At 35.6% G+C, this 21,511-nt stretch overlaps 1 protein-coding gene and 1 pseudogene across 1 annotated transcript; both read left to right on the forward strand.

Annotated features, from left to right (window-relative positions):
* Positions 1 to 3,509: 3,509 nt before the first annotated feature.
* On the forward strand, positions 3,510 to 4,790 carry LOC133806054 (uncharacterized; annotated as a pseudogene).
* Positions 4,791 to 5,279: 489 nt separating this feature from the next.
* LOC133803757 (uncharacterized) lies at positions 5,280 to 17,338 on the forward strand. The gene is made up of 22 exons (XM_062241868.1): positions 5,280 to 6,322; positions 7,441 to 7,556; positions 8,031 to 8,239; positions 8,663 to 8,782; positions 8,936 to 9,064; positions 9,151 to 9,276; positions 9,666 to 9,721; positions 9,821 to 9,920; positions 9,996 to 10,113; positions 10,283 to 10,489; positions 10,748 to 11,081; positions 11,423 to 11,516; positions 12,449 to 12,557; positions 12,871 to 13,142; positions 13,279 to 13,406; positions 14,429 to 14,663; positions 14,823 to 15,011; positions 15,245 to 15,534; positions 15,800 to 16,013; positions 16,132 to 16,374; positions 16,567 to 16,658; positions 16,748 to 17,338. Exons 1-22 carry the CDS (start codon positions 5,493 to 5,495, stop codon positions 16,893 to 16,895), a joined length of 4,359 nt encoding a protein of 1,452 aa, XP_062097852.1. The 5' UTR covers positions 5,280 to 5,492; the 3' UTR covers positions 16,896 to 17,338.
* The last annotated feature ends 4,173 nt before the right edge of the window (positions 17,339 to 21,511 follow it).

The raw sequence follows: 21,511 nt of genomic DNA on the forward strand, positions 1-21,511 counted from the left end.
CACGACCCTATATTGCATTACATGTTAGGGTGCAGATTTAAATGAATTGATATTTGTTTGAATGTTGTTTGATTTATGCTATATATGATTATAGTAAAATGAACGGCTATGGCCGAGGGCGGCAAGGCCGAGAACGGCAGCGGGGCCGGAAGTAACACCTAGCACATGGGATGCTTATGGTCAGGGTAGGACCCAGGGGATACGTGTGATATCCCTACGGTGAGGACCGAGACCCCAGGCTTCGGTAAGGCTTCTGGGGCGGCATGGCCGTGTTTGCTTAGTCTAATGGTTGACTTGTTTATCTGTGGATTATCTGTTATGATAAACTGTATATTTTGCATATGTTATGAACTGCATGAGTTTTCTTGCTGGGCTTCGGCTCACGGGTGCTCCGTGTTGCAGGTAAGGGCAAAGACTGAGTCAACCAACCATGAGTACGGAGAGCGTGAAGCGACGCGTACATGTTTGGCCTGCCCGACTGCTTTGGTTGGGGGTTTATTCGAAAATGGCTGTAATAATCTATGATTTTAGAACTGATCAACTGTAAACTCATTTCAAGATGTAAATAGTTTTCAAACTTTATTTTGGGATCCCAAATGTTTATTACTAGAAGTTTTTATTGAAACAACGCATTTTTTTAAAGATTACAGCCTTAACTTTTAATTAGTCACACTTTCGTTTCAAAACCTCGGTTAGCGAGTTAATTGCACAAAGTTTTCTTTTAAAACTCACTTGGTAACGGCTCTAAGGAAGTAGGGCGTTACAAGAGGTTGGATCGTTTTCTGGTTGCTTCATGAAGATCAACTTCTCTGAGAATGGCTGTCGTTGCATTTGGAGAAGATGATAACTCCATAATTTTTCTTCAGACCAATTCTTAGAGCATAACGTATTTTTGTAAAAAGAAACTTAAAATTTTATGTAAACCGTATATTTAAATATATCTTTTATTTACCGTAATTTTGAATAAAAAAATTCCAAAAACCGTATGAATAAAAAATCCCCTAAAATTTAATGATCGAAGTTAATTTGTTTCTGTTCTAATTATAAGAGAGAAAATGTGCTAATTTTAGAATCCTATAAAAAAATTATTAATTTAAATAGCTGTTTTTCTTTCTTTTTTTAAAAAAAAAGAAAAATAGTTGTTTTTCAACATTATCATAAATTTGACATAATTAATGGAATATCATAGGAATTTTTTTTTAAGATGGAGCAAAGTTGGAGCATTTTTTATTTTTAATACTTAGAGAAATTATAATTTTTTTGTTGTATAATGACGTACATTATATTTATAACACGATCTTGTTAAATTTTTAGAAATTCTGAATAATTTATGGTGCTGCAATCAGAATTAAAGTAATTAGTTATACTCGTGTTTAACTTTTTTTATATACTTAGAAAATAGATTTTTTTAAACTTTGATTTCGAAATGATAAATTATTCAAAATTTTCTAAAATTGAATCGAATGTCTATTATAAATATAATGTATGTAATAGTAAAAAAAATGATAATTTTTGGGAGGTGCCAAAAATAAAAAAGACTGTTGCGTCCTATTAAGAAAATCCGTCAATATATATATTGTAAGGCCATCTCCAACGCTCGTGGTCTCCTAAATAGTTCTCTGACAGGTTACCGAATATGTTGATGGCTTACCATTGGAGTGGAAAGTGGCTTTTCAATTATGAAGGAGTCGTTGCCTCACAGAGGCAACGGTGCTATCTTTATTTTTTATTATTATTTTTTTTAATTATACATATATATATTATATATAGGAAAATGTTACCGTTGGTGTAAAAAACGGTAATATATTAACAAAATTTCTTCTATAAATACTCATCTATTTCATTCAATTTTCACACCATTTCATACATTTTTATTCCAAATTATCAATATCACAAAATTTATTTTTTTACCAATGGATTCCCAAAATTCTCAAAATTTTCCAAATTCTCCAAATACCAACTCCCAAAATCTAAATTTTCAAAATTCATCATTTTCTCCACATACCAATCCCCAAAATCCAAATTTTCAATATTCTCGTTTCAATCAAAATTTTCAAAATACTCCTTCTACTAATCCTCAAAATCCAAATTTTCAATATTATCAATTTAACCAAAGTTTTCCAAATTCTCAAAATTATCCCTTGTCCTCTTACCCTTACCAAAATTTTGGCTCTATTGAGACACCCCAACAAGCTCCATTCTTCACACCAACAAATTCACTACCATATGCATTTCATATGCCTTCCCTACACCAACCTGAAATGGTTTCAAGAAATTATAGACCAAGTATGGAAAAGTCTAGTATTGATTTGAATCGTGAAACATCATCGACATCTGTCTCTGAAACCCAACCTGAACATAGTGTTGAAGGGTTGGAAAATGTAGTTCTACACAATGAAGATGAATCAAGGCATAAATGTAAAGTCAAATGGAGCAAGGAAGCCACTATACTTCTGATAAGTGGATGGCTTAATACATCTAAGGATGTCATTGTGGGGAATGACCAAACTTCTACACATTTCTGGGCTCGGATTGCAGAATACTACAACACCAACCAAAAAAGCGAGCAAGCAAGAACTGGAAGGCAATGCAAAGATCATTAGAACAAGATGAATCAAAAGGTGGCGCGTTTCAATGGGTGTTATAAACGAGTACAACAAGCACATCACAGTGGTTGGTCTGATGAGCAAATTCTTGAGAATGCACATCAATTGTACAAATCTGAAAATAACAACTCAAATTTTCTGCTTGTGGACTGTTGGAGATTGCTAAAGGATGAGTCGAAATGAAATACAATGTACCAACCAAAAGGTGGTAAGAGAACAAAGGTGTCAGATACAAGGGCATTTACTTCTTCTTCCAATGCAGACATCAGTGATGATGAAGTACGTGAAGTGCGCCCTACTGGCCAAAAGGCAGCAAAAAGAAAAGGGAAGGAAAAAAAAGACACACATGCTAGATTTATAGAGATTAGTGAACGGAAAGCATCTGCATTGGAGAAATTGGTGGCGATAAAGGAGAAAGAGGCGACGATAAAGGAGAAAGAGACAAAAGATAATAGGATGACAAAATACATGGATTATCTCATCATGGACACGTCGCATATGACTCATGAACAAAAGAAAGATCATGAAAACTTGTGTACTTATATTAAGAATAATATCCTCAAGTTGTAATTGCTATGTATTTTTATCAACCGCATTATTATGTATTTTATTTTATTTAAATAAATTATTCTTTATGTTAACAGCTACATTTCAACGGCTATATTTTAACGGCTATATTTCAACGGCTACATTTCAACGGCTACATTTGAATGACTATATTTCAACGGCTACATTTCAACGGCTATATTTCAACGGCTATATTTTAACGGCTATATTTCAACGGCTACCATGTCTATAAATACCAAATTTCAATATTCCTTTTACTCAACTCTCCATTCAATCCTTCATTTTACTCTTTCATTCATCTTTCATTCCCAAATATCATATACTCTAAGTTCAACAATGGATTCGCCAAATTCTCCGAATCCATACGACAATATGAGTCTAGAGGATATCATAATTGCAGAGTGTACTGACGATCATGATGATCAATATTTCAAAGCGCTCATGGATGGGGGTAGCTCAACAAGACAAAGAAGAAAGAGAGCCCACATTGATAGAGGTCATGTAGAAGGACACCAACGTTTGTTCGATGACTACTTTTCTGATGAACCGGTGTATACAGAATATTAATTTCGAAGAAGTTTTAGAATGCGTAGACATGTATTCCTACGCATAGTGCAAGCTCTAGAAAATCATTCAGAGTATTTCCATACGAGGTTTGATGCAGTCGGTAGAAGGGGGCTTTCGCCATTACAGAAGTGCACCGCTGCTATGCGAATGTTGGCATATGGAGCGCCTGCCGATTATGTTGATGAGTATGTTCGAATTGGTGAAACTACCGCTATTGAATGTCTTGTCAATTTCGTTCGAGGAGTGAATGATATTTTTGGGACCGAATATTTAAGACGGCCCAATGCTGGGGACATTTGTCGCTTACTTCAAATGGGGGAGATGCGTGGTTTTCCAGGCATGTTGGGAAGCATTGATTGTATGCACTAGGAATGGAAAAATTGCCCAGTTGCATGGAAAGGTCAATTCACGCGAGGTGATCACGGCAGACCAACAATCATGCTCGAAGCAGTTGTGTCACAAGATCTTTGGATATGGCATGCATTTTTTGGTGTTCCAGGATCCAATAATGATCTCAACGTGTTAAATCAATCCCCAATATTCACTGATATCTTATAAGGGCAAGCTCCGACAGTTGAGTTTACGATAGATGGCACACAATACAACAAGGGGTATTATCTAGCAGATGGTATCTATCCAGAGTGGGGTACATTTGTTAAAACTATCCCATTGCCTCAAGGAGAGAAAAGAAAATTATTTGCCCGATGCCAAGAAACGGTACGCAAAGATGTTGAGCGAGCATTCTGAGTACTTCAACTACCTTTTAGAGCAACACCAACAGTTTCCAATTCTTCTTCTTTCCCCCCAAAAAAAACTTATTCTGTTAAGAGAACGACCCTTTCACTGAGCTCAAGTCACGGACCAGCCAGACTTGAGAATCCATTGAAAATAAAAGGTCAAACTCACACCACCAACCCTCCCCCAATCTTGCTGGTTCAACCTTCTGGAACAGTGACGAAACTTACATCCCCCGCGAGTGATGTTATCTTCTTTTCACTGTCAGCCCCGACCGCCATTACACGCTCTTCAACCACGCGCACGCGTGATTAACACTCTCTATCTTCTTTTTATTCTTTTGGTGAGTGGTTTCTTACTGGAAAACTTGGAAAGCCTCAACGACGTCGTCTCGGCTCAGCCAATTACCAAATAAGGTTATCATCTTAATTTATCATTCCTAAGACGGCGTCGCTTTAGTCATTTTCGCTTTCTTTTTCTTACATTCATTTCTTTCTTGGGAGGATTTCTTTTTCTTTTCAGTTAATCTATTCCACGATGGTACCTTTCCTATACACCGGAGCGAGTGGGTTCATCAAAGGGATAAAAGCGTCTACGCGCGTCCTCACGATAGCCCTTACGGACATTCATCAGGTCAATACGTTGACTGGTTGTTACGTTAGGTTTTCAGCCAAAAAGAATTAAAGAATAGTAGCTGAAACCAATAAAATCACTTCAAATACGAGCTCATATAGAGTCAACCGTACTTGATAATTTTGTTAACCTCACGTAGCTTCCCAAAAAGTTAATAATAAAGGTGTAGTGTTCCCCACTTATTCTTCTTTCCTCTCTGCCTGCCCCATTTCAGAGCGAATTCTAGGGTTTTCAGTGTAGCAATCGATTGAGAGAGATTTTTCTCTTGAAGAGGGTGATTCATACCGATGGTGGTTTCTGCGATTGGTCTGCTAGGATTTGGAATCCAATTAACTTTGGAATCAAATTGCGACCGCCCAATCTAATGACTGACTCTGCTAGTGAATGGCTCGGTTTCATTACTCTTCTTCTGCTCTCCATTTCGCCATTGTTTTCTACTGCACCTTCGTCACAGCCCTCCCGGCTAGCCATGGCCTGGCGGACCACGACTTTTGGATATTAGATTTGGATTGGAGTCTCTTTCACCAGGATTACTCGCCGCCGGCACCGCCGCCGCCGCCGCCTCATCCGCCGTCGGTTTCATGTACCGATGACCTCGGAGGTATTGGCTCGCTCGACACTACGTGTAAGATACTGAACGATTTGAACCTCACCGGCGATGTGTACATACAAGGGAAGGGAAATTTTTATATCCTACCCGGGGTGAGGTTTCATTGTGCCACTCCTGGCTGTTTCTTAACTGTTAACATTACTGGTAATTTTAGTTTAGGAAACTCTTCGTCGATTGTCTCTGGGGGATTCGAGCTTTCGGCAAATAATGCCAGCTTTATTAATGGCTCTGTGGTGAACACGACGGCTTTGGCCGGAGATCCGCCGGCGCAAACGAGTGGTACCCCTCAAGGGATAGACGGGGCAGGTGGGGGACATGGTGGACGTGGCGCTTGTTGTTTGGCGGATAAGACTAAGCTTCCTGAGGACGTGTGGGGCGGCGACGCTTACTCGTGGTCGTCACTGCAGAAGCCTAGTAGTTATGGAAGCCGAGGTGGGTCGACGAGCAAGGAGTTGGATTATGGAGGACATGGTGGTGGAAGGGCGAAGCTGGTGATTACGAATTACCTTGAGGTGGATGGCAATATTTTGGCTGATGGGGGTGATGGAGGAAAGAAAGGTGGAGGTGGCTCTGGTGGTAGTATCTACATCAAGGCTTTCAAAATGTAATCTTTCAACCGCTCACATTGCTCTTTGTTGTGACACTTTTTTTTCGTTTTCTCCATATAGAATGATCAGTTTGGCTTCATAGCTTCACTCTTATTTTTTTAAAAAAAAATTACGTAGGATACATAAAAAGGAAATTTATAATTTTTTAAATCCTATACTCGGGAATGATAGTTAATTTTTCTCAGTTTTTTTTTGGTTCTGAATAATAATGGTAGAAAGGAGACATTTTAATTTCCACTTGAGGATCGAGTTGGAATCGTCTTTTGTGTAGTTTGATAACCTTAACTATATTGACCAAAGAAATGAGTTGCAAAATGTGAAGCATAGTTGTCCTCCATAATGAAGAGAACCAGGAGTAAACTTTTACATGGGAAAGCAAGTTCCCTTCATACTTAGTCTTTTCACTTTCCTTATCAAGATTGTAAGTTGTCATGATAAATGTTTAATTTGATTGCTCGGTACGTTTTCAAAACCTTTTTTTCCCCTTTCAGAAAGGTGATGGAATTTTATGCTTGTTGATTGCATCGTCTACATAAATATTTTAGTGGAGGTGTTTCGTTTAGCCTATTTTTTTCTTTCTTTCTTTCTTTCAAGTCTTCGTGTTGTTTTCTTTTATATTTGTGTTCTAGTGCCTGAACAGTCTGTTAGGTTTGTATCTAATTCTTTATCTCCTATGGGAGAATGAAAAAGAGGTCAGGCACGAATATGGAATTTAATGAAGACCCTAATATTGTTGGAATTTAATGAGATACTTACAAAGCAAACGTTTTTGTAATTAATTTTACTAGATCTAGTGTGAGTAAAATCTGAAGATATTATATTTAATGAAACTTGATTGTTGCATCCAGTTGTAGCTGTCTATTTTGTTTGTTTGTTCACATTGGGGACTTTGTATTTAGTACAATATTGTTTACTTGATGCTTGAGCAAATGTGATTTAATTTTCATTAAAATAACTTTGAATTGAATTGGATGTTATTTTCGTGTGTGTTTGGGTTGTGGAAACTTGCAGTTGGTTGCACCAGTTTTATATTGATGTCACCTTTTTACTTTAACATGTCCACTTAATATAAGTGTTTTATTTTTTAATACATGTGTATTATATTTAAGTGCAGGACTGGTAGTGGGAGGATAAGTGCTTGTGGAGGTAATGGTTATGCTGGTGGTGGAGGGGGAAGAGTGTCTGTTGATGTATTCAGCAGGCATGATGAACCCAGCATTTTTGTGCATGGTGAGATTTTTTCCCCTCTGAAGCAAGCTCCTTTTATTTCTAGTTGATCTATTGAACAGCCTCTTTTTTGTTTTGGCTTAAGAACTGGGACATACCTTGGCCCTCAAGGGTCTTGTTTTCTTATATACAGGTCTGTCAATAATGTAGAACATATGATATGATAATCTGATATGCTTATGGTGGATAGCTAAATTCAGCTAGCTTACAATATAGATTATGTTAAATTACACCTTTAATTTTCTTTCTGGGGTGAATATAATTTATTTCTGTGCCTTGCTATGTTTTTATGCCATGTTAAAAGATGGGAAATATATTTTTTTGGCTGGTATTAAATGGTATTGTATTAGTTTCCGTGTAAGAAATACATGCTATGTATTTATGACTTAGAAGAGAACTTTTTTTTTTATTCTATGTGCCTCTGTTTTTATGTGGTTTGTCATCAGACAAATGTGAACTAAATGGTGAAATATGCAGGAGGAAGTAGCTATGGCTGTTTAGAAAATGCAGGTGGTGCTGGGACTTTATATGATGCTGTTCCTCGAAGCCTTATTATTAGTAATCATAACAAGTCAACAGATACTGAGACGCTTCTTTTAGACTTTCCTAACCAGCCTCTTTGGACAAATGTTTATGTTGAAGACAGTGCCCGGGCTACTGTTCCATTGCTTTGGAGTCGTGTTCAAGTTCGTGAAATTTTAATTTTTAATTTAGAATTGCAAGTTCTTAACTTGATTCAATTTTTTTGGGCAGTTTGCTTATACGTTGTGTTTCTTGGGAAATGTGTAATTATCCCTTTTTTTTCCTTCTAGGAAGATGATTCTATATAGGTTGTATGTGGGTGGACTTGTATGTGTGTATAAATTAATTAAAGTTTACAGAGGGGTCATTAATTGTGCGACTTCTCCACAAAAAGGTCAAGTTTTTACACTTTAAAATCTGCTGTTGACATTGTTCAGAACTAAGTTTGGGATTAAATTGACACTAAAAATAAGTAACCTTTGTGTTGTACTCTTTAAATCAGATCTCTTTAACACAGCACTTCCATTTGAATACACATTTTGTATCTAAGGAAATTTAAGAAAGTTTACTTCCAATGCATTATGTAGGTTCAAGGACAGATAAGTCTCTTACGTCAAGCAGTGTTGAGCTTCGGGCTACAACATTATGCTTCTTCTGAATTTGAGCTTTTGGCAGAAGAGTTGCTGATGAGTGACTCTGAAATTAAGGTTGGTGACAGCTTCATTCATTTCCTTTTGCATGTGGTTTCTAGTCATCTATCTAAATGAGCATAGTTTATATATTTTTTTCTGTGCTATTCTACCTGTGTAAATAAATATTTTTCGAGGCTTATGATCTCAAAAAGTTCATATAATGTTTAGGTATACGGAGCATTGCGAATGTCTGTAAAAATGTTCTTAATGTGGAATTCAAAGATGCTCATAGATGGAGGGGGAGATGTAACTGTTGCAACTTCCTTACTTGAGGCTAGCAATTTAGTTGTTCTGAAGGTAATTACCCACTTACTACTTTGCTGTATCTGAGAGTGCTTTACCTGATAAATTCTGTTTTTACATGACATCTTTTTATATGTCAGGAATCATCTGTTATACACTCTAATGCAAATTTGGGAGTTCATGGACAAGGTCTACTGAATCTATCAGGGCCAGGGGATTTAATAGAAGCACAGCGACTGGTTCTATCACTATTTTATAGTATTCATGTGAGTGATGTTAAAACCTAAATGGTGGTTCTCTTTTCTTTTTTATTTATTTATTTTGGAGATAAGCTATCTTTGTTATGCCACTCGGTTGCTAAATTTTAGTGCCATTTTTATTATTAATAAGTTTTCACACTGTTGCTGCACATGTATACTGTGTCATTATTTTAATTTATATATGATATGATGTTGTGCCATTTTTGTTGGCTGTAAAGTCACTTTGCATAATTTAATCTTGTCAAATTGTCATTAATAATATTTTAATCAGATTACATATATAATCTTACCCATGAGCATAAAAATTATATTTGGATAAATTCTTTATTTAATATCCATTTCATTATTGGTTCTCTTATGTGTTTGTTGAATGAGTTTTCTTGATTTGCGTGAAGCTTGGGCATGGATCTGTTTTGCGTGGTCCCTTGGAGAATGCCACTTCTGATTATGTGTAAGTTTGCCTTTGGTTGGCGAACTAGCTTACTTAATTTAAAAAACAGAGTTTGCTAAATTTATTACCAGCTAAGTTCATTTTTCTTTGTATTTCTAGGACACCAAAGTTATATTGTGGAAGTCAAGATTGTCCAATTGAACTACTTCATCCACCTGAGGATTGCAATGTGAACTCATCTCTATCCTTTACTCTTCAGGTAATTGTCAGGTTACGTTGTTTATGGTTTATTTATGTAGAAATGTTTCGAGACTTTTTTTTGTTTGTTTTGCAGATATGCAGAGTTGAGGATATCACTGTTGAAGGCCTTGTAAAGGGATCTGTTGTTCATTTTCACAGGTCAAGAACTGTTGTTGTTCAGTCTTCTGGAACAATAAGTGCATCTGGAATGGGTATATTCTCGTCCTGCTGTGCCAGGGAGGAGTTTTAACTTTTCTCCTTTCTTTGTTAGATGAATGTTTTGTGATCCATATGCTGTCTTGAATTAAGTGAAAAGAAGAAGAGTCTGAATGCTGTGATTGATTTTTTTTCTTTTGCGGGACTAATTTTCGGTTTGAACAGGCTGTACGGGTGGTGTTGGCAAAGGAAATGTTACAAATGGCATTGGGAGTGGTGGTGGACATGGTGGTAAAGGTGGGCTAGGATGTTACAATGGTAGTTGTATTGAGGGTGGTATAACATATGGGAATGCAAAGTTGCCTTGTGAACTTGGTAGTGGAAGTGGAAATGAAAATTCAACTGGTTATACTGCTGGTGGTGGAATCATAGGTAAGCTCTGTTTGTTTGTTGACTAACTATGTCTTTAGCATCTGTTATAATTGTTGGTGAGGACATTTATGTATTGCCCAATTTTCGATAGCTTTCGAGTTTTTCTTTGGGGGTGGAAAGCATAATACTTTCCTAAATTTATAATTTTGTGATAATTAACTTGACTACATGTGAGCGTTCTCTGTTTTTGGAAATATTTTTTTAGTTGATGGTCTTGTGTTCGTCCCTTTTCTCAATTCTTTGTATGTACCTATGCAGTGATGGGTTCACTGGAGCATCCACTGTCAACTTTGTCAATTGAAGGCACAGTACGAGCTGACGGAGAAAGTTTTGAAGGAACTAGCAGGGGGGGTAAATATATGGTAGATGGTTCAAGTGGAGGTCCTGGGGGTGGGTCAGGTGGTACTATACTAATGTTTTTGCATACTGTTGATGTTGGTGACTCTGCTTCTCTTTCTAGCATTGGGGGATATGGTAGTCCTTATGGGGGTGGTGGAGGTGGTGGTGGAAGAATTCACTTTCATTGGTCAGACATTCCTATTGGAGATGTTTACCAGCCTGTTGCAATCGTAAAAGGAAGCATCCATTCAGGGTTCGTAATATTTTAATTCGTTTAAATGCTACGTATTTCTCTTGGTCCTTGGCAAAATTTAAGTATTTATTTGTGGATTTAAGTTGGACATTATTCATATATAACTACCTGATTTCACTACTGTGACATTGTGAATGCTAAAGATATTTTATGCTGTCTTTAATATTTTAGGATATCTTCCAAGATAAATGATTCATATAACTTGCCTTAACCTGTCATTGTGAACTAACTTCAGAAATTTTTTATATTGTGATTAATTATTCTTCTCTTAATTATGTTCTTGTAACACATACATGATTTGTTATGCTTATTGACACATGTTTTAACTTTTATAATTAAAGGGGAGGGATGGGTAGAGGCCAGGGAGGTGCTGGAGGAAATGGAACAGTAACTGGAAAAGATTGCCCTAGAGGGCTTTATGGGGTCTTTTGTGAGGTACAGTTATTTAAGTGATTTTGATGTGTTTTTGCCCCATTACCTCTAAAGCTGTATTATTGTTACTTTATGTTCTATTAGCTTTTTGTGTACTGTTGTAGTTATAGGCGATGTACTCAAGTTCTTATAGAAAGATTTTTTCCTTGATTCTGTCACTCTCGGTAAAAATTTATAATTGTTATTGTATGGATTTTTTTTTTTTGACATTTTAATTCTGTGCGAGCTTATGAAAGAAATATTGTTATAACATGCATATATCAAGTTTTTATCAAATTTCATTTTGCAAACTTTCGCAAAACGATGGTTTTGCATCGTTTTTGCCTCATAAATCAAGTGTTCATGGAACCACTACTAGACCATCGGTAAGCATCGATTTACCATCATTTTTTGTCTAAAAAATCAAGCTTTCATGGCACCATCATTAAAGCATTGTTTTTTTGCCTTTAAATCAAGTTTTCATGGCGTTATTGTTAAACATCGTGTTTTTGCCTAAAAAAAATCAAGTTTTCATGGTGTTATTGTTAAACATCGTGTTTTTGCCTAAAAAAATCAAGTTTTCTAGGTGGCTAAATGTTTTTGAGTGGTCTGGATTTCAAGTTCTCATAAATGTTTCTTGTAAAAAACAATGTATATTACCACCCATGAGGGAGGGGTATTCCTCGTGGCATGGGGACACACTAAGCAATTAAATTTTAAATCACATGGTGTGATTGAGGTTCTTAAAATTTCATAAGCATGGTGTTTTAATAAGATTTTTTAAACTTTTTTTTAACGATTTAGAGCATTTTCTGTTAACTGTTTTGGATAAACACCCTTGGGTTTGGACTTTGAACCCAGGACCAGGACAGGAGAGAAGGTCTTGCAATAACTGTTAGTAACTGTGACCTAAAACTTCTTTGGGGTTATAATTTATCTCTGAATTTCACTTTCAGGAATGTCCAGTTGGCACTTACAAGAATGCTAGTGGATCTGACAGAAAACTTTGTCATAGCTGCCCTGCTGAAGAGCTTCCCAGCCGTGCCATGTACACTTCTGTGCGAGGTATTTATATATATTTTTTAAACAAAACCTCAGCTTGTATTAATAATTTAATAATGAAAAAGATACAAACAAAAGTGGGAAAGGAAAATCCAGAGAACCTGTGTGAGGTATTGATTAGCTTGTGCTAGTTACTTTTATTGCGAGGAAGTAGAACATAATTTCTCTTTGAATTTTGAATATTTTGAGAGTATATTTTCTTGCTTCCACATAAACATGCATATTTATTACCTTGTTATTTTCAGGAAAAAAAATGTCTACAAGTATCTGCAACTTGTTGTATGATCTGCTGTTTTGCACATTTCTTATTAAACAGGTGGTGTTGCCAAGACTCCTTGTCCTTACAAATGCATATCAGACAGATACCACATGCCACACTGTTATACAGCTCTTGAAGAGTTGATTTACACATTTGGGGGGCCGTGGCTTTTTGGTCTTCTTCTTATTGCTCTCCTAATTCTTCTAGCCCTGGTGCTTAGTGTTGCACGAATGAAATTTGTTGGAGTGGATGAATTACCGGGCCCAGCTCCCACTCAGCATGGCTCTCAAATAGATCACTCCTTTCCATTTCTTGAGTCATTAAATGAGGTCAAATTTCTAGCATAGTGTGATTTTTTTTAATATCTGTTTGTTCTTAAGATACAGAGTCAATTATGGTTCTTTCGGTATCCACTGTAGCTTTCTCCCCTGTTTGGAGACTTATAAGGCCCTATCTATTTTTTAGGTTTTGGAAACAAACAGAGTGGAAGAGTCCCAGACCCATGTGCATAGGATGTACTTCATGGGTCCTAATACTTTCAGTGATCCTTGGCATCTTCCCCACACTCCTCCAGAGGAAATAAAAGCAATTGTGTAAGCCATTTCTCTTCTTGTCAATTCTGTCTAGTTTTGTTGTAGAATACAAGAGGGTGTTTGGCTCCTTAACTAAAAAATTGATATTTGTTTTTAAAAGCTAAAAACTGTATTTTTGAAAATAAGTTGGGGTGTTTGTCGTTGTTTTCAGGAAATAATTTTTAAAAACAAAGTTACAAAAAACAAAAAATTTTGAGAAAAACAAAAAGTCGTCTTTTGTTACTCTAAAATTTTTTTTGTCCATCTTTTTTATTTTCTCATCACTTTTTTAATTATTATTATCTAACATCATTTATTGTCACATCATTTTCTCTCTTATTAGTTTTTCCATCACTTTCTATCTCCTTATTTTTTATCTCTATCACTTTCTCTCTTTTTACCTTTTCTCTCTTTACTTTCTCTCTTCTCACTTTCTATCTTTTCATTTTCTCTTGCGTCACTTATTATGTCATCATTTTCACTTTCTTCACTTACTATATGATCACTTTCTCTCTCATTGCTTGATATATCCTCATATTCTCTCTTATTATTTTTTCTCTCGTCATTTCCTCTCTCATCACTTTCTTTCTTATCACCTTCTCTTTCTTCACTTTCTTTATCATCACTTTCTCTCTCATTTTTTCTTAGATCAATTTCTCTCTTCTCAATTTTTATTTCTTCAAATTTTCTTTCCTTACTTTCTCAATTTGATCATTTTTTCTTTCAAATTATTTTATCTCATTATTTATTACAAACTTTTAAAAGATTTTTTTTTTGTAAATATATTTGTTAATTTTTTATTTAAGATTTAACAAAAATAAAACTAAAAAATTGTTTCTAAAAAATATTAACCAAACATCTCTTATTGATTTAAAACCACAAAAACTGTTCTATTCTCATTTCTGAAAACACAATTTTGAAAACAAAAAATAGAAAACAATGCCAAACAGGTCCCAAGTTTTTTTTAATTATGTTTTTTTCCTATTAATTTTTAGTACCGGTTTGAAATATAGAACATCCCCCTAACTTAATAGATCTGGCAGATATGAGGGTGCATTCAATACGTTTGTGGATGAAATTAATGCTATAGCAGCTTACCAGTGGTGGGAGGGAGCTGTCTACAGCATTCTCTCAGTTTTAGTGTATCCCCTTGCATGGTCATGGCAGCAATGGCGCCGGAGATTGAAATTGCAGCGTCTGCGTGAGTTTGTTCGGTCAGAATATGATCATGCTTGCTTAAGGTCTTGCCGTTCACGTGCTCTATATGAAGGGATAAAGGTTTGTGTTGCTAAATGTGGGGCTAAATTTGTTTTGGCATCATGTTTCTCTTGAATCACATATTTGCACATGTTTTTTGTTATGGATTTTATTTCAGATATTTCTCCCCATTGATTCTGTTTAGGGGTTAAGCTTGAAATTGTTTTCTATGTTGTGTAGGTGGCTGCAACTTCTGATTTAATGCTAGGATATGTTGACTTCTTCCTCGGTGGAGATGAAAAGAGGACTGATCTTCCTCCCCGGTTACACCAAAGGTTTCCAATGTCATTACCGTTTGGAGGTGATGGAAATTACATGGCTCCATTTGCACTTCAAAGCGATAATGTTGTTACAAGTCTTATGAGCCAGGTTTGTTGATGATTGATTACTTAATTTCAAATTTTGTGAGTACTTGCACTTGCATGCATGCATTGAGAGAGGAGAGGTAGAGACTTGTCTTTAGCTTGGCACCAAGGCAGCTTGCTTACATACCTGATGACTTTCTTTTTTTCTGTTAGCACCCATCCAGTGACCGAAGAATCTGTTTTTCGGAATAAGCATTTAACCATCCTTTTATCTTGCATTGTCTGTCTGTCTTGCAGTCAGTCCCACCGACCCGATGGTATCGCCTTGTGGCTGGTCTAAATGCACAATTGCGCCTAGTTCGTCGCGGGCGGTTAAGAGTAACATTGCGAGCTGTTCTTAGGTGGCTTGAAAATTTTGCGAATCCTGCTTTGAGGATCCACGGCATACGAGTAGATCTTGCCTGGTTTCAGGCCACAGCTTGTGGTTATTGCCATTATGGACTTTTGGTATATGCTATTGATGAAGAGACCGATTGGATGCCTATCAGAAGTCTAGATGGATCAATACAAACTGGACAGCAGCCACGGTAATAATTTATAAGCTTGTTATTGGTCTTTGGTGGAAATGTATACTGTTTGTTTGTTCCTTCTTTGGTGGAAATGAGTCTCTTTCTAAAGTAGTACACCTAGCAGTGTTCTAAACACCACTATATGGTTGATTTGGAATATGAATATTATAGTATCTTACTATGTTATAAAGATTCACCGAATTTATGTATACATATACTGCTAGATGAACAAGTGGTATACTGGCAAGACAATACTTTATCTTTTTTCATCTCTTATCATCAGCGTAAAGAGCATTTCGGAAGAGAATCTATCTAGTCATATGAGAGATGAAACCCAATTAATCCAGGCTCCCGGAGACACTGAAAGCTATGCAAGGCAGACAAGAGCATGTGGAGGGATACTAGATGCTAACAATTTACAGATGCTTGAAGAGAAGAGAGATATGTTTTATCTTCTCTCTTTTATACTTCATAATACTAAGCCTGTTGGACACCAGGTATCTCTAATTCTAAATCTAATGATATCTAAGTTGATTTAGACACTGCTATCAAAATTCTATATTTATGACTCTGTTGATCTCCTTCTTAAGTCTTTCTTTCTTTGTCTGATTGCAGGATCTTGTCGGCTTAGTAATATCAATGCTACTTTTAGGAGATTTTAGTTTAGTGTTGCTTACGTTTCTCCAGTTGTATTCATTTTCTCTTGTGGACGTCTTTCTGGTTTTGTTTATTTTACCTTTTGGCATTCTGCTATCATTTCCTGCTGGAATCAATGCTCTGTTCAGTCATGGACCAAGGCGGTCAGCAGGCCTTGCACGAGTCTATGCTTTGTGGAACATGACATCTTTAGTCAATGTTGTAAGTTGCAACAAAACCATTTGGCATCATTTTTTGTTTTTGTTTTTCCTTTACACATACAAATTGGATAATGTCTGCTCAACAACCTGTAGGAAGATATATCTTTTACTCTGAACAGTTTTCATTTCTTTCGTCCATCCTGTTATGTATCACGTTCGTTCATTTTGAAATGTTTTCTGATCTGTAAACCAGGTGGTTGCGTTTCTTTGCGGATATGTTCACTATAGAACTCAGTCGTCAAGTAAAAAACATCCAAGCTTTCCTCCTTGGAGTAGTATGAACATGTGAGGGTTTCATCCTTTCTCATTTAGGTAGCAATTACCAACTAACGACATTTGTTTTGACTGTTTTCATGGTGTGGTTGTGAACTCAGGGATGAAAGTGAATGGTGGATTTTTCCTGCTGGACTGGTTTTGTGTAAAATTTTTCAATCCCAACTCATCAATTGGCATGTGGCAAATCTAGAGATTCAAGATCGTTCCTTGTACAGCAATGATTTTGAGCTGTTCTGGCAGTCGTGATATTATTCGACTAGATGATATACTCATTAACATGTTTTTGGTTTTTCCTCTTCCATTTAATCTTTTTTTTAGCGTAGTTGAGTGATTGACAAAAAGTGAAAAAGAGAAGAAAAAAGAAACCCTGAAATTGCGAAGAAAAAAGGGAGAGAGAGAGAGAGAGGCACACACACAGAGAAAGATATTCATTATTGTAATCACTTTTCAGCAATGTGCAGTTTATTCCTATCATGTATATATATATATATATATATATTGAGCCAGTTACCTGTATGCTCTTAGAGATAGAGACATTTATTACCGTATGCATAATGTGCTCACATGTACTTTCTAAATGTAATATGGGTGCAAAAGATTGACGACAGTTTGGATTCATAGTGAGATGGCTGGGTGTTTTCTTTATGGAAACTAATAAAATGCTTTGCTGATTTTTGTATTATTATAAATGCATTGTTGAGCTATTTTAGGGATTTGGATTTTTTTTTATTTTTATTTCAAAATTGAAGGAATGAATAATGTGTTTGAGATGATAAACCAATTTTATAGGGAAAATTTGAGGCTTTATGTTTTCTAATTCCTATAATTAAAAAAGTATGTGAAGTTTGATAATTGTAGGTAAAGCATGCCTTGAAGACAAAATCGTTCTCATTCATGTTCTTACTCAAACCATATTTTTTTCTTCAAATCTGTAATTTTGAAAATTGTTGATTTTTGAATAAAATCGATGGTTTATTAATGTTTGACGATGGTCTAGCGTGTCATGAAAATTTATTTTTTTTTAGGTAAAATTGATTCTGAACGATGCTTTAACAATGATGTCATAAAATAAGCAAAGAAATGATGTTTAACGATAGTCTTACGAGAACTTGATTTCTGAGGCAAAAACGATTCAAAACGATAATTTTGCAATGATTTGCGATGAAATTTGTTAAAAACTTTGATGAGATATAATTTTTTCACTTATCTTAAATTTAGGGTGTGGAACACCAAATTTAAAGTTGTATTTATTTTGAATTGGTAGATCTTGAAAAAAAAAACCAAAATTAGAAAAAGAAAATCACCTCAAACTGAAATCCTAGTGAGCAGCTACGTCTTATTAAATTTTTTATCAAATTTCATTGACAACTTTCGCAAAACCATCATTTTGCATCGTTTTGTCTCATAAATCAAGTTTTCATGGAACTAGACCATTGTTAACATTGATTTACCATCATTTTTTGCCTAAAAAAATCAAACTTTCATGGCATCATCATTAAAGCATTGTTTTTTTTTTTAGCCTTAAAATCAAATTTTCACGGCGTTATCGTTAAATATCGTTTTTTGTCTAAAAAAAATCAAGTTTTCATAACACCATCGCTAGACCATTGTTTATATATTTTATATTTCTATATATGATAATTGTTTATATAATTATATTTTATATATAATCAATCGAAATTTGCATATATGATTTATAAAAAATAAAATTGTGTTCATATATGATAAATATAACGTAATAACAATATTTTACTTAAAATATATGATATAGAAATTTTATATTTCCAAATATGATATTTGTTTCAAAAAATTGTGTTCACTATGTATGTCAAGGGGCTTGGGAGTCGATAGGCCATGCACTTTTAGATCAGTATGGAAACTTTCTTCGTTTTACATTCAGTTTGATGTAGCAGCAAGGACATATATTGTGTGCAGAGTTGGTTGGCTCGAAATCCGCAGGCCAAATGATTTGCTTGATCATGCTCTGACTTATCTGCATCAATATCAAGTGCATAAGCTGTCGTCTTTGGCCACCTCAGAAGCTTTCCAACAGCCAGTGGTTGGTATCTCATTCAACTTGGCAACCAACCACCACTCGCCAACCGCCGGCTGCTATAAATAAGGTTGGAATTGGAGCAATAATAATAAGGGACTCGCATGGAGCTCCAATGGCAAGCCTCTCTTTGTCTTTGACTGGTCGTTAGTTACCCTTCTAAATAAATAGAGGCTCTTGCTGTATTCCATGGATTGCGTTGGTCTCCCTTTACATGTAATTGAGAGAGATGCTTTGCTAAGTCACTCATGTTAAGAGGACTGCTAATAGTGCTGCTGATGGTTTGGCAAACCATGCTTCTCTGTTATTGTAATGGATTATGCTCATTAATGATGACAGTTTTTTTACCAAAAAAACCTATCAAAAATTCAGTTTCGTTGTCTCTCCGTTAGTAGCAGCAACACTCCCTATCCACACTCAACAAGAGAGAGCAGATGTCCTCTTTATAATTACGTGTCATTTTATCTTCACCCACCATATTATGGAGGAGATGGGACTTGTCGAGTTACACACGTTTGGACATATTTCTCCCACCTATTTAAGCAAATTGAGCAAATAGTCAACTACCGAGGTACATCTTATGCGGGAGTGAAATGAGTAGACAAGCAGTTAATTGAATACCATGAGGGGGATACAATTGACAGAATGTTCATTAATAATAATAGAAAGAAAAAAAAGAGTGATCGGCCAAAGAACTCAGCGGCCAACTAAAAGGAACTACTCCTTGTTCAAGACTTTAAGAACTTTAAGGCGGTGTTTGGTTGGGGGTGATGGAATAGAAAATGGAATGGAAATGAATCAATTTTCATTTGTTTGGTTGCATTTTAGAGAATTGAAATGTCATTCAATTGGAATGATTTTCTACCATTTTGGTAGAATGACTATTCCATTTGAAAATAAAAAGAAAAATCATTCCAATACAAGGTTGAAAAAATTTAATAATCCTTTAATCAATTTTTTTAATTCATATTAATTTTTATTCTACTTCATTCTTATTCCTTTATTTTCATTCACTCTAACTAAATGTCACCTAAGTTCTGTAAACAGATTTGAAACTGTGCCAACTATGATTGAGAACAAACAAACAAATAATTTCACTAATAAAATTTTAATGCCAAAGCCTCGTAATTTTGAACCACATAAATTCACATTAAACATCATCTTACTCTTTGTTACCTGTTCTTAAATGTTTGAGGAATTTCATTGCGCAAATTGTCACCTTCATAAATTACCATGTGCATACTCAAGGGGCATCTGTTGAACCATAGTTTTTTTATTCTAAAAATATATACAAAAAAGAAAAAGAAAAGAAACAATCTCTCTCCACTCTCCCGTCTCTCTTCACTCTACTTAAAATAGTCTATAAATATGAAAAGAAAAAAATAGACAAGGGGTGGGAAAAAAGAAGAAGGAAGGAGACTCTTCTTATTTCTTCGACTTCATGTTCTTCAAGGGTAAGTGAGCAAGTTTTTATGCAACTTGCATTGCATCCATCTCCTACTTTCTTCTTTGAAAAATGTCTCTCTTATTAATTATCGTTGGTTCACTAAACTAGGACTTGATGCCTTACAAATGACTGATACATAACCAAAAAAAATTTGGAAAATATTATTCTTATGTTACGGAATTCACTTCATGTTTTTCTCTTTCTTTTTGGTTCACTAGACTCAGCTTGATGCCAATAAATGAGTCAATATGTGAGACATAATTAAAAGGGAAACATTATTCTATCAAAATTTTCTTAAAATATAAATTGTGATTTAATGGTAAAATCAAAAGAACTCAACTTCCCAAAATCCAACACATCATTGAAATGTGCTCTTGATCACAAGATAGGTGCGAGGATGGCTCGTGAGACAAGCTACTTACCCTCAAGTTCTCGTGCCCATCTTCCACACGTATATATTTTTGAACTCGCTCATAAAAGTCATCTAGATCTTTGACCTCGTGCTTGAGCATGTTGTCCCACATTTTTTATTTGGTCTTAACTTCAACGGTTATGCCCATCTTCAAGGCTTCTGTAGTAAGTTTTTTGATCTTGGTGGCTTCAACATTAAAACACTTTATGTAGCTCTTTAGGCTTTCTCCTGCACCCTACTTTATGTTTGCCAAGCTGATTCCTAGCATATTGTGTAATAACTTTTAATATGGTGCTTTTGTATAAACTCATCCAAGAGGTGATCATTCCCTGACCTAGCTTTTTAAACCACTTGTAGGTCACACTCCAACTAGTGAGATTGTGAAACATTGATGATAAGTCTTACTGGAGACCTTTTGTTGTTTCATGAGCTCATTAAAAGCATTTGTATGAAACTTGGGATTAGTAGAACCCTCATATATGGTCATGTGAGGTTCTTTGAAGTTGCAAAGCACGGGCTTTACTTGTATCTCGAATGAGGTCCTTGTCGAACGAATTACTCACCACCATCTCACTGGTTACGCCACTTTTTTTTTTTAAAAAAATTAGAAAATGAAATTTAGAGCTTTGATTTTTGCCTTCGACTCCTCGTTATGCTTTCCACCTTGAGAAAGTTCTTCAACCCATATCTTGTTCAGGGCTTTGCATAAATATATTAGAGCTTAATCCTTCCCTTTTTAGCATCTTTCTTACTCTATTACACGCTCGAGAGCCTCCCACAAGCTCTGTGGCTTGCCTCTTTCTTGATGATATGTAGTGCAAAAGGAAAGACCATCACCCTATAAATTGGAGATGAACCCCACCAAGAGGGGGTTTGAATTTTGGGCTCAAGTAAATGTTAGAATTATTATATGGACTAATATAATCACAAACATTATTCCATAATCACAA

Source organism: Humulus lupulus, chromosome X, assembly GCF_963169125.1.
Source record: "Humulus lupulus chromosome X, drHumLupu1.1, whole genome shotgun sequence".
NCBI classification, from domain to species: Eukaryota; Viridiplantae; Streptophyta; class Magnoliopsida; order Rosales; family Cannabaceae; genus Humulus; species Humulus lupulus.

Excerpts from the sequence above, each read along its gene's own strand:
- LOC133803757 (XM_062241868.1), top strand. The coding sequence starts at position 5,493 with ATGGCTCGGTTTCATTACTCTTCTTCTGCTCTCCATTTCGCCATTGTT. Across the intron at positions 15,535-15,799 it reads CAAACTGGACAGCAGCCACG|CGTAAAGAGCATTTCGGAAG; the intron begins GTAATAATTTAT and ends TCTTATCATCAG. Across the intron at positions 16,014-16,131 it reads CTAAGCCTGTTGGACACCAG|GATCTTGTCGGCTTAGTAAT; the intron begins GTATCTCTAATT and ends GTCTGATTGCAG.